A 13,150-nucleotide genomic window follows, 5' to 3' on the forward strand; every position below is an offset into this window, starting at 1 on the left:
TCAAAAGACAGTTAAGAAGTAGCACCATGATCGTTTACATCAAACTGTGCACTCAGAGGTGAGTCCTCAGCACAAGAAGAACATTGTAAGTCACGAGGTTCAGCCTTTGAAATGTTTGAAAGAGCGTCTCATTGTGCTCTTTCTAAAAAGCGACCCAACTCATTTGCAACTTCATTAGGCTATCCCCCAAACCTGTGAAAAATTTAAAAAAAAAAAAAAAAAAAAGCCTTCTTACTGCAATTGTGAAAATTCTGAGAAAAAAAAAAAAAAAACTTGCCAAACCTTGTCACCCCAGGGTGACTTCAAGTCCCACCAATGTACCTGCTTGGATCCTTTCCTCGCAGTGAAAAAAGCATCACAGTTCTTCCAGCGACATTTCAGAGTTTGAAAGTTCGGATTCGTGTGGTCAGTCAGCAGATGTTGTTTTAAATGATCTACAACACCAAATATCAGAGAGCAGCCATGCCACTGGAGAGGGACAGAACGAATGCGCAAGTTAAAAAAAAAAAAATACAGGAACAAAAAAAGTCCATCAGAACAATGTCACGTGTATCCGAGAATTATGTGGAAGTGAAGAACAGGAAGTCCTAATGCTTAGCCAGGAAATTTAATACAGCAGAGGTAACTAAGTAAATCATCAGTACAATGAGGAATCTTGAAAAGAGCAGAAAGTCTTTTGACACTTAGGTATTTTGAGAAGGTACTTAAAAAAAATTAGAAGAAATTAAAAGGCTAGCACATGTATAGATTTTATTTAAGCTATACTTTGTCTTGCCATCATAAAATAAGTTTCTTGGTCCATTCAATTATAAAGGCAGAGAGGGAGGCCAGGGAGACAGCTCTGTGATAAAAACAAAGTAACTGCAGGCCTGAGGGTCCAAGTTCAAGTCTCAGAACCCCTATAAACTGAGCAGAACTTTGGGATCTGTGTACAAGTAAAATGAAAGAAGAGGGTGCCGGGCGGTGGTGCAGCGGGTTAAGTGCACATGGCTCAAAGCACAAAGACCAGCCTAAGGATCCCAGTTCAAGCCTAAGGATCCCAGTTCGAGCCCCCGGCACCACACCTGCAGGGGGGTCGCTTCACAGGTGGTAAAGCAGGTCTGCAGGTGTCTATCTTTCTCTCCTCCTCTCTGTCTCCGCCCCCCGTCCCATCCAACAACAATAACAACAATAATGATAACAGCAATGATAAACAACAAGGGCAACAAAAGGGAAAAAAATAGCCTTCAGGAGCAGTGGATTTGTGGTGCAGGCACCAAGGCCCAGTGATAACCCTGGAGGCAAAAAAAAAAAAATACACACACACACACACACATATATATATATATGTAAGAAAAGGAAGAAAAAAGAGAAAAGCAAACAAACAGGGAGAGAGAGGGAAGGAGAGAGTGAGAGAAGAGTAGAAAGGAAAAGAGGAAAGAAAGGGGGAATGGAGAGGTAGAAAAAAAGGGAGGAGAGGTGGGGAGGGAGGGAGGGTAAGAAAGAGACCAACTAACTACATTTATGGAAATATTTGTCATAACAAACTATTTGCCCTAAAAGCCTGATTTTACTAACAATCTTTATCACTTGAACCATTACCTTATTGTTAAAAGTCTACTTTTATTTAACTATAATTTTGCTTATAAATGTGGTTTACCTTAATCTTATTAATTAGTTGAAAACATAGAAACTCTTTGTATTGGCTTTCCCTTGCCTTATTTGTAGTAAATCTATTAATTTATTTATTTCTCCTTTTTGTTGCCCTTGTTTTTTATTGTTGTTGTAGTTGTTGTTGATGTCGTTGTTGCTGGATAGGACAGAGAGAAATGGAGAGAGAAGGGGAAGACAGAGAGGAGAAAAGAGAGATAGACACCTGCAGACCTGCTTCACTGCTTGTGAAGCGACTCCTCTGCAGGTGGGGAGCTGGGGGCTCGAACCAGGATCCTTTCGCCAGCCTTGCGCTTCACGCCATGTGCGCTTAACCGGCTGCGCTACCGCCTGACTCCCTGTAGTAAATCTTTTGTCAATGTAAATGTGGGTTTTTCCTCTATCAGTACTATCTCACTACTCCAGCTATTGTAACTAAGCTATTCTCTCCATTTCTCTAGGCCCATTAAAAAGCCTTAAGTTTATATGAAGTACCAGAAACAACACTCTGCACACCAAAATAAAAACCACTCAATATAGCCTAGAGAACTGAAGTTTAAAACTTCAAGGACACCGGAGCTAGGTGGTGGTGCACATGTTATCATGTGTGAGGACCCAGGTTTGAGCCCCTGCTCCCCACTTGCAGGGAGGACACTTTATGAGCGGATGAATGGTGAAGTAGGTCTGCAGGTCTCTCTCTTTCTCTCCATATTTCCTCCTCCCATCTCAATTTCTCTCTGTCCTATCCAATAATAATAATAAAATAAAACAGAAAAAATGGCCACTAGGAACGGCAGACTTGTAGTGCTGGCATGGAGTCCCAGTGGTAACCTTGGTGACAGGGAAAAAAAAAAAAGGAATACAGAATTGTATTGTCTACTCCTCAATAACAGAATACAAACCAAATGATTACTACGAATAGTTGCTGAGGAATGGCTTTAGTACTGTGGGCAGGACACAAAAGCAAAGACATTGTACCTTATCTACTTCTGTACTGTTATTTTTGTAAGCGTGTATTGATTTTACAAGAAAACAAGTCAGCAGGGAGTTAATTTCTGACAAGACTCTATATATATATATATATATACACCTTACATCTAATGTTAAAATAGACTTATTGGGACTGGGGAGACAGCATAGTGGGTCTGCAGAAATACTTTCATGCCTGCAGCTCTGCAGTACCAGGTTCGATTCTTAGCACCACAAGTCGGAGTTCAGCAGTGCTCCAGTCTCCTCACCATTCCCGTCTCTCTCATTAAAATAAAATATTTTATAATCAGACTTACTGAAGTACAGAAGAATATCACGGGGACTTAAAAGTAAGTTTCCATGTACTACAGTGGAAGATATATACACTCAAATATAAAAATGCTTTACTAGTGACAATGAAGAGTTGTAAATTAGCTCAAGATTAAGTAATTCCTCAGTCTGCAACAAGATCCATTGCATTCCTTACCCAGCAACGATAATTCTGCATCAGATTTAGCCTCACAGCTTGAATACTGCCATCATAACAACCTGTATAAATCTAAAGAAAGAAATTTATCATATAAGACCAAAATACACACACACAAGATTTTTTAAATCAAAATCAGAGTAAAAAAAAAAAAAAAACACAACGTAGTAGCATTAGTCACAAAGTTAAACCAAAACTAGCTTGAGCACAACAGGACGGTTATCTTCTAGATTTACTGAACACACTTAAAGCTGTGACTAAGGGAAGTTACTCTTGAGACTGACTGTGGTCGAGAGCAAAAACAACAGGACTCAGGGATACCCAGCCTTTACATTTTAACTAGGGTGGCTCTGGTTTCTAACAGGCATTTTACATTCGTCGTCTCTCTATATTTCACTGGAGCAAAGTGCTCTACTGTTCACAGTCTAAAAAGCATCCATTCTGGTTCAACCTGCAATTTAAAACTAAAATAAAGCAAGGATTAGCAGAGCTAAGTGAGCTAGCTTCTACTTTTAGGTCTGGTGTAACTATACCACACTGACTGAACTGCCTGACTCCGAGCCAAGATTCTATCCACACCAGACTGTCTCAGGAAAATGTACCAATTGAGAACAACTTAAATTTACCTTCTACTTGATGACGCCCTTAGAACTTTGTGTGGTTGTATGTTAGCTATCAACAGAAACTAAAATACTCAAGTGTTACTAGGTTACCTCTCAATAATAATATGCCAAGAGCTACAAAGACATCTGACAATGAGGAGTATCAGGAACAAAAGTAATTTTTAGAAGTGAGAACCAATAACATCAATCTGTAGAATTTCTAGTTCTTATCAGATCCAAAGGCAAAAACGTAACATGAGAAATTAATATAGGCCAGGCAGCAGCACACCTGGTTGAGCACATTACACACATCACAGTGTTTAAGGGCCCGGGTTACCCCAGTCCCCACCTTCACGAGTGGTAAAGCAGTGCTACAAGGATCTCTGTCTCTCCTCTAACTCCTTCTTCCCTCTCCATTTTTCTGTCTCTACTCATAAGTAAAAATACTAAAAAACGTTTTTTTAAAGTTAATACTCACCATACTTTTATGAATGGTCATACACATGATCATGTCTTTATGCCCTCCATATACTTGCAATCGATCATGGGACTTAGGTAAAATTAAAAAAAAAAAAAAAAAAAAGAGTGAGAACCAAGGTTATTTATGTCCTTTCAATAAGCATGGTTCTTAAAGGTCTTTGACAGGTTTAAAACTACACCTGAAACACTGAGAGCACTTTAACAGAAATGCAATTTAACAATAATTTGTCTAGTAGGTCCACCTTCTCAAGGGAGGAGCCAGTAATTAGAAAAGAGAATAGATTTCGGTGTATTGTCAAAATCTCAAGCTTGAAAACTGCATGCATGGGTCAAAGTGTTCTGCAAAGCACTTTTACAGGAAGATGAGAAGTTGTACCCCGGCTGGGTGGTAGCACGCCTGGTCAAGCGCACATGCTACAGTGTGCAAGGACTCAGGTTCAAGCCCCCAGCCCCCATCTGCAGGGGGAAGCTTTATGAGTGAAGCAGGTCTGCAGGTTTCTCTTTCTCCCTATCTCCCCCTACCCTCTCACTTTCTGGCTGTCTCTATCCAATAAAGATAATTTAAAACAATTAGAAAAATAAATAAGATAAAAACTTTTAAAAAATGTATCTGTGTGTCAACAACTGCATTTAACCCCTTAACCCCCGGGCCCCCATAAAAATGATTTTTAAAGATTAAGTTTTGGAGAGCACAACTGCTTTCTGGAAACTAAGCTTTGGCACTTATGAGTCTAACCATATGTCTCAGATCAATGTTTCTTAAAAGTATAATCCAGGGGGGGTCGGGCGGTGGCGCAGTGGGTGAAGCGCACGTGGCGCAAAGCGCAGGGACCGGTGTAAGGATCCCGGTTCGAGCCCCCGGCTCCCCACCTGCAGGGGAGTCGCTTCACAGGCGGTGAAGCAGGTCTGCAGGTGCCTATCTTTCTCTCCCCTCTCTCTGTCTTCCCCTCCTCTCTCCATTTCTCTCTGTCCTATCCAACAACAAAGCAACGTCAACAATGGCAATAATAGGGGCCAGGTGGTGGCGCACCTCGTTGAGCGCACATGTTGCGGTGCACAAGGACCCGGGTTCAAGTCCCCTGTCCCCACCAGCAGATGGAAAGCTTTGCAAGTGGTGAAGCAGGGCTGCAGGTGTCTCTCTGTCTCTCTCCCTCTCTATCTGCCCTACCCTCTCGATTTCTGACTGTCTCTATCCAATAAATAAAGATAATAAAAAAAAGTTTTAAAAAAATAAAAAATAAAAAATAAAAAAAATGGCAATAATAACCGCAACGAGGCTGCAACAACTAGGGCAACAAACAGGGGGAAAAATGGCCTCCAGGAGCGGTGGATTCATGGTGCAGGCACCGAGCCCAGCAATAACCCTGGAGGACAAAAAAAAAAAAAGTATAATCCAGGGAGTCAGGCGGTAGTGCAGTGGGTTAAGCACACGTGGTGCAAAGCGCAAGGACTGGTTTAAGGATTCTGGTTCCAGCCTCCTGCTCCCCACCTGCAGGGGAGTCTCTTCACAGGCGGTGAAGCAGGTCTGCAGGTGTCAATCTTTCTTTCCCCATCTCTGTCTTCCCCTCCTATCTTGACTTCTCTCTGTCCTACCCAACAACGACAGCAGTAACAACAATAAACAAGGGCAACAAAAGGGAATAAATATTTTTTTAAAAAAATTTTTTAAGTATAATCCAGAGATTAGCTGCTTCATAATTTTCAGAGTGCTTGTGAAGAATGGAGATAGCTGGGTTTCACCTAAATACATACACTCTCATTCGCCCTCCTCTCTCTAAACCGACACAGACAAATCCCTGCATCATTTAAGCAAAATACTAAATGTGTTTTTACCTGTAATTCGTAGACACGAACAAATTTATCCAGGCAAGCTGTCACCATCACTTTTCCCAGAATGTGCACCACAGTTACAGCATGATTGTGACCTTTATAAATCCGAACAAGCTCCCCCGTCTGCATAAGAAGAGAGGTCAGAGTCACTAGACTGACTTTCAAGATTCCTTCCGACCTTTTATTTGTCTCGTATTTTTATGCAGACCTTGGGCCTCTTGTAGGCACAACACCACCACACTCAGGCTCTTCTATTCATCCTTTCTCAAAAAGTTTTAGATAGATAGAGGGAAGGAGAGAGAAAGGAGGAGAGAGCAAAGTCCACTCCACCATCCATGAGCTTCCCTCCTGTGCTGTGGGGGGTCTCCATGTGGTGCTTAGGCTCAAACCCAGGGCCCAGTGCTTGGTAAGGTGCATGCCCTACTGTGTGAGCTATATCCCAGACTCACTTTCCAACACTGTTTTGGTTGGATGGCTTCAGGGCTTCATCACTCTAGGCTCTGACTTTTCAAGATAGATAGTGTGAGACAAGAGAGGCAGAGAAAGGATCAGAGAGACCACGGAAGTGAAGCTTCCTTCAGTGTGGTGGAAGTCAGGCTCACACTTGGGTCACGTGCATGGCACAGCATTGTACTGTTCAAGTGAGCTATTTTGCTGGCCTCCACAATTATGAACATCAGAATTCTGAAAGGACCTATACATGTTTAGCTATGCCAGCTGAAGTACTTCTATAAGCATTCTTTACCTACATATAATCTATGAAATTAGGTCACAGGGAAACGTCACAATTATATCTGTATGTATCTTATAGCACTTTAAGTACTTTTCATTGAAAAAAAATATTTTCTTTACCTATTTATTGGATTTAGACAGAGAGCAATGAAGAGGGAAAGGGGAGCTAGAGAGGAAGAGCTTTGAACACGTACCATGTGTGCTCAACCAACTGCACCACCACCCAGCCCCCAGTACTTTTTTTTCTTCTTCTTTTTCCTCCTCCACCCCACCACCTGCCAGAGCACTGCTCAGCTCTGATATATAGTGGTGCTGGGATTTGAACCTGAGACTTGTAGTGCCTCAGGCATGAGAGTCTTTTTATATAACCACTATGTTCTCTCTCCGCCACCCCCCGCCCCAGAACGTTTCATTTATTATTATTTCACTAGATCTGGACAAGTCTGAGATTGGATTATGCCCAGGTTTACAGACCAGGAACAGAAATCCAAAGAGTTAGTTCTATAACCCAAGCAGAGTTTTTATTTATTCTACACACACACACACACACACACACACACACACACACACACACACCCCATACCCATTGTAAGGCCTCAGGCGCTCAAATTATCTCACGTTTAATTAAGTATTCAAACTGCAGCTTACATAAGCCTGTCCCACATTAACAAGTTTGATAACTCTGAACTTCTAGGATGCTCCACATTATTCAAGAGCTTATACACAAAGATGATCATTAAAACATTCTGTTAAACACTTCTTTACAACAACATGACTTACGTGAATGTTGTGGGCATGGACTGACTGATCACTGGAGCCACTGAACACAAGGTCATTTACCACCTTCAAGAAAAACAATTCAGTGTTTAGTATACATAGGTTCCCAGTTTCCTCTACAACTTGAAACACCCACTGGCTGATTCTAGTTTGTATTTGATTTTGAGATTAACAGTAGCTAGATATAAACTAAGCTTCTCAAATTTTCCAGACTGGAAGTTTTGCCTAGTCTCCAGGCACTCTGATGAATTAAAATACTATTGGGTCTTTCACTTTTGCAGGATTATGAAGTAGCTTAGAAGGGCATCAGTGTGTGGTCCGGGAGGTGGCGCAGTGAGAAGGCTCTGGACTCTCAAGCATGAGGTCCCGAGTTCAATTTCCGGCAGCACATGTGCCAGAGTGATGTCTGGTTCTTTCTCTCTGCTATCTTTCTCATAAATAAAAATCTTTAAATCTCTTATAAATAAAAAAATCTTTTAAAAAAAAAAGGGAAGAGGGAGTCGGGCTGTAGCGCAGTGGGTTAAGCGCAGGTGGCGCAAAGCACAAGGACTGGCATAAGGATCCCAGTTCGAACCCCGGCTCCCCACCTGCAAGGGAGTCGCTTCACAGGCGGTGAAGCAGGTCTGCAGGTGTCTATCTTTCTCTCCTCCTCTCTGTCTTCCCCTCCTCTCTCCATTTCTCTCTGCCCTATCCAACAACGATAATAACTACAACAATAAAACAACAAGGGCAACAAAAGGGAATAAATAAAATAAATATTTAAAAAAAGGGAATAAATATTTTTTAATAAGAAATCAAATATTTAAAAAAAGAAAAAAAAAGGCATCAGTTTTTTTCTCCATGTTGTGTAAGAAAATATTTTCAGTTATATTTGAACTGTTTCTCAGTTAACATATCATAAATAGTATCAACAAAATAGTAAATCATGTAACGACCTGATGAAAAGGACTGTCATCTCATTTTGTTTGTTTTTTTTTAAAGACAACTGTATTCCAAACAAGGTAGCACTAGGCAACATGGGAGACGCCATTCAAACTCTTCTATTTGTGAGACTCTTGCACTGTACTTGCCTTCATGCAAAGAATGGTTTTGCTGTGACCCTCCAGAGTTCTCAGGAGCAGCCCGTTGCGTGCATCACGCACACTAATGGTACAGTCGTAAGACCCTACAATCAGCAGCTTCCGGGCACCTTCCTGAGCTGTGGCGAGACAGCTGACAGCCCGAGGGCCATGACACTCAAAGACCTCAAGTCGTTTATAGTTCTGAAAAATAAGCCACACCCATGTGAGGTAAAGGCAACTCAGCAGAAAATTTCAAAACCAGTTAACCAAAATACAAACTCTGAATTCTACCACTAACCATCAGTTCTCATAACTCCTTCTATTTTACTTGATAGGATAGAAAGAAATGAAAAGGAGTGAGGGAGATAGAGAGGGCAAGAGAAAGATCGAAACTTGCAGACCTACTTCACCACTCATGAAACATATCCCCTTGCAGATGCGGAGCAGTGGTTCGAACCTGGATCCTTGCATGTGTGTGTTCAAACGTATGCGCGCCACCACCCACCCCCAAGTTTATGTTTGCACTGCGAAAGAAAGAAGCCACACAGGCAACGAAGGTTTCCTTTTCGCTTAACTCTCTTTATGTTACCCTCATGAAACCTTAACCGCTTTCCAACTATACAGCGTCATACTAAAAATAACTTAAGTTCACTTTTCATGGTGTCATCCTTAAAATGAGATAGATTAGTTGACCCTGTGATTCATCAGCCTTAGTTTAATTTAGTAGAGTTACGTTTTAATCTTGGCACACTTGGTTCTGAGCAAACAGAATACAGGATCTTTTTTCATTTGTATGAGAAGACAAATGCTTTTGAGTATCAGCTAATTCTTGCAGGAAACTTCTTCTACTTCATGGTGCTCACACTGTTTTCATGTGGCCTAGGAACCCACCCACCTCTCCCAACCGCTAACCTTTAAGTAGAAGGTGACCACAGTGCCATTTGCCAGTCCTGCATAGAGGATCCGCCACCTAGTGTGGAGGCAGAGAACCCGGTCTTCTAGCTGCAACTGTTCCACACATTCTCGTGTCTGATGGAAGTATAAAACACCTCATCAGTTGACCACTAACAGCAAACAAAATGTGATAACAATTGAGCAAAAAAATGCAGCATCTTCTATTTGTAGAAGACTTAGATTTCTTTTTTTGAAACATGACCAAAGAAACCTTGGAATAAACGTGTTAATAAAAATAAATATAGATTCTGGCAAACGCTAGAAGAAGAAGAATATAGATTCTAAGTATTACCCATATTTCTAATTTGAAATGCAGAAACTCTCGAAAGGATACCACAAATTTGGTCTTAGGCTTCATAAATTAATTAAGCCTCTTAAAGTTAAAACTTCCTTTTTTTAAAATGTTTTTTAATTTTTTTTAGATTTATTTATTTATTCCCTATATGTTGCCCTTGTTTTATTGTTCTAGTTATTGTTGTTCTTGATGTCGTTGTTGTTGGATAGGACAGAGAGAAATGGAGAGAGGAGGGGAAGACAGAGAGGGGGAGAGAAAGATAGACACCTGCAGACCTGCTTCACCGCCTGTGAAGCGACTCCCCAGCAGGTGGGGAGTTGGGGCTCGAACCGGGATCCTTATGCTGGTCCTTGTGCTTTGAGCCACATGTGCTTAACCTGCTGTGCTACCGCCCGACTCCCAAAGTTAAAACTTCTATTTGATATTCACCAGGAAAAGGAGGGTCACAATAGTATGTTTGATAGCTGTAGTAATCAAGTGTGTATATATATATATATATATATTTTTTTTTTTTTTTTGGCCTCCAGGGTTATTGCTGGGGCTTGTAGTGCCTGCACTATGAATCCACTACTCCTGAAGGTTATTTTTTTCCTTTTTGTTGCCCTTGTTGTTTATCATTGTTGTTGGATAGGATAGAGAGAAATCGAGAGAGCACAGGAAAACAAAGAGGGGAAGAGAAAGCAAGACAACTTCAGACCTGCTTCCCGGCTTGTGAAGCGACCTCCCTGCAGGTGGGGAGCTGGGTATCTGAGCCAGGATCCTTGTGCTTTGCACCATGTGCACTTAACCTGCTGCTACAGCCCAGACCCCTCTTTTCTTTTTTAAGTATTTTTACTTATGTATTTTCTTATAATCGATACTCTGATTTCAATAGCTCCCAAGTGCTTCCTTCAAAATAATGGAATAGCTGGTTTATAATGTCCCAAGAAACTTTAAACTTTACCTCAATCCCTGAGGTTCTAATTCAGAAAGCTCTAAAACATGTATGTTAAGATAACAGCTCCTAACAACTACAATAAACAACATGGGCAACAAAAGGGAAAAATAGCCTCTAGGAGCAGTGGATTCATAGTGCAGGCACTGAGCCCCAGCAATAACCCTCAAAGAGGCAGAAGGAAGGGAGGGAGGGAAGGAAGGAGGGATGGAGGGAAGGGAGTCAGGGGTAGCGCAGCGGGTTAAGCCCACATGGCCCGATGCGCAAGGACTGGCTTAAGCATGCTGGTTCGAGCCCCCAGCTCCGCATCTGCAGGGGTATTGCATCACACCTGCAGGTCTGCAGGTGTCTTTCTCTCCCCGTCTCTGTCTTCCCTCCTCTTTCCATTTCTCTGTCCTATCCAACAATGACGACATCAACAACAACAATAAAAATTAACAAGGGCAACAAAAGGGAAAATAAATAAAAAGAAAGGAAAAAGAAAACAAATGGTCAATATGTACATACTAAGAGGCTCAAAATCATTAGTTATTAGGGAAATGCAAAGCAAAAACACAAACACCCCTTCATACCCACAGAAATAGCTAACAAAACAGTCACAAGTACTAAAAGATATGGATAAGTTGAAATCCTCATATGTTGCTGATGAGATAGTAAGCAACTTTGGAAGAGCTAAAAGGTAGAACAACCCAGATGTTCACAAGCCTCATGGCTGGATAAACAACATGTTTTCTAGCCAAAAAATGGAATATTATTCAGTCACAAAAGGAATAGAATACTGATTTATGCTATTGTACAATGTGAATAAATCTTGAAAAAAATCACAATTTTTTTAAATTTATTTATTTATTCATGAGGAAGATAGGCAGAGAGAGAAAGAACCAGTCATCACTCTGGTATATGTGTTGCTGGGAATTGAACTCAGGACCTCATGGTTGAGAATCCAATGCTTTATCCACTTTGCCACCTCTCAGATCACAAAACTACTAAATTGTTCACTCTACATGCTTGGTATATTGTGTATGAATCATATATCAATAAAGCTTTTTTCTTTCAGAATACATTTGAGAGGCTCTTCTTGCCCTCAAGGGAAAAAAAAAAAAAGATGACAGCTCAATATACTATAATACCAACTGTATGTCTAAAAGCCCCAGAGATCAAAGGTCCAATCTCTAACACCACTTTATGCCAAAGCTGAGCAGTGTTATGGTCCCTGACTCTTTCCTCGTCTTCTTGCATAATAAATACTTTTTTTTGTCCCTTAGTAACTCTCAGGTACACAGTAAGTGTTCAACACTGGCTGAGAGACACTTTATCATATAGGATGGGGGAAGCTCTAGTTTCCTCAATTAAAAAAAAGAGGGCCAGGCAGTGGCGCACCTAGTTAAACGTTCACACTGCAGTGTGCGAGGACCCAGGTTCAAGCCCCAGGTCCACGCCTGCAAGGGGAAAGCTTCACAAGGGGTGAAGCTGAGCTGCAGTAGTCTGTCTCTCTTCCTCTCTATCTCCCCCCTCCTCCTTCCCTCTGTCTCTGTCTGATAATAAGTAAATATATGTATTTTAGAAAAAGCAAGTCGGTTATATGTGGTCCTGATGTACTCAAATGGAAATCTCTAGGGTCAAGGAGATAACACTGAGGCAACACACCATCAGGCTTTTCTCCCAGGGGGTTCAATCCCTAACTGAGCACCTTATGCCAGATCTGAGTAGTGCTCTGGTGTCTGTCTGTCTGTGGCTTTCTCTTTCATGGAAATAAACAAGATCTAAACAATAAAAAAAGTACAATTCTATACTGAATAATGGTTCTCTTTAGAGGAAGGTGATCACCAGAAGACATATATAAAACTTCAGGGCACAGAGAGCTCTATACTTTGATTTTGGTGGCAGTTACACAAATTTATTGCCGGGAGGTGGTGCACCTGGTTAAGCACACATACTACTACCAAACTTATACCCATGTAAAAATCCACCAAATGTACAATTAAAATATGTGTGTGTTAATAATGTAAGACACTGTGTCTCAATTTCAAAAACTGGCTAGGAATTATGCATTAATATAGAGTTCCACTATGAAAAATACTACTCAAGTTAAAATCTTTAAGAACATAGAAATATAAAAATCTATCTAAAGCTTTTATTAATTAAAAGTCAAAAGGAACCAAAATTTTTTTTATTCCCTTTTGTTGCCCTTGTTTTATTGTTGTAGTTATTATTGTTATTGTTATTGATGTCATCGTTGGATAGGACAGAGAGAAATGGAGAGAGGAGGGGAAGACGGAGAGGGGAAAGAAAGATAGACACCTGCAGACCTGCTTCACTTCTTGTTCCCCCCCCCCTTTTTTTTTGTTTCTTTATTGAGGAATTAATGTTTTACATTTAACAGTAAATACAATAGTTTGT

At 40.9% G+C, this 13,150-nt stretch overlaps 1 protein-coding gene across 1 annotated transcript in view; it reads right to left on the minus strand.

The window, feature by feature from the left end:
- The window catches only part of ZNF106 (zinc finger protein 106), an 80,208-nt gene that overhangs the window by 3,830 nt on the left and 63,228 nt on the right, over window positions 1-13,150 (minus strand). Inside the window, exons 15-21 of the mRNA XM_007533560.3 lie at window positions 9,480-9,596; window positions 8,577-8,768; window positions 7,510-7,572; window positions 6,001-6,120; window positions 4,166-4,237; window positions 3,086-3,157; window positions 322-468 (exon numbers count right to left, since the gene is read on the minus strand). Coding sequence (XP_007533622.1) covers window positions 322-468; window positions 3,086-3,157; window positions 4,166-4,237; window positions 6,001-6,120; window positions 7,510-7,572; window positions 8,577-8,768; window positions 9,480-9,596 — 783 coding nt within the window. The remainder of the gene's footprint in view (window positions 1-321; window positions 469-3,085; window positions 3,158-4,165; window positions 4,238-6,000; window positions 6,121-7,509; window positions 7,573-8,576; window positions 8,769-9,479; window positions 9,597-13,150) is intronic.

Source organism: Erinaceus europaeus, chromosome 16, assembly GCF_950295315.1.
Source record: "Erinaceus europaeus chromosome 16, mEriEur2.1, whole genome shotgun sequence".
Taxonomy (NCBI): domain Eukaryota; kingdom Metazoa; phylum Chordata; class Mammalia; order Eulipotyphla; family Erinaceidae; genus Erinaceus; species Erinaceus europaeus.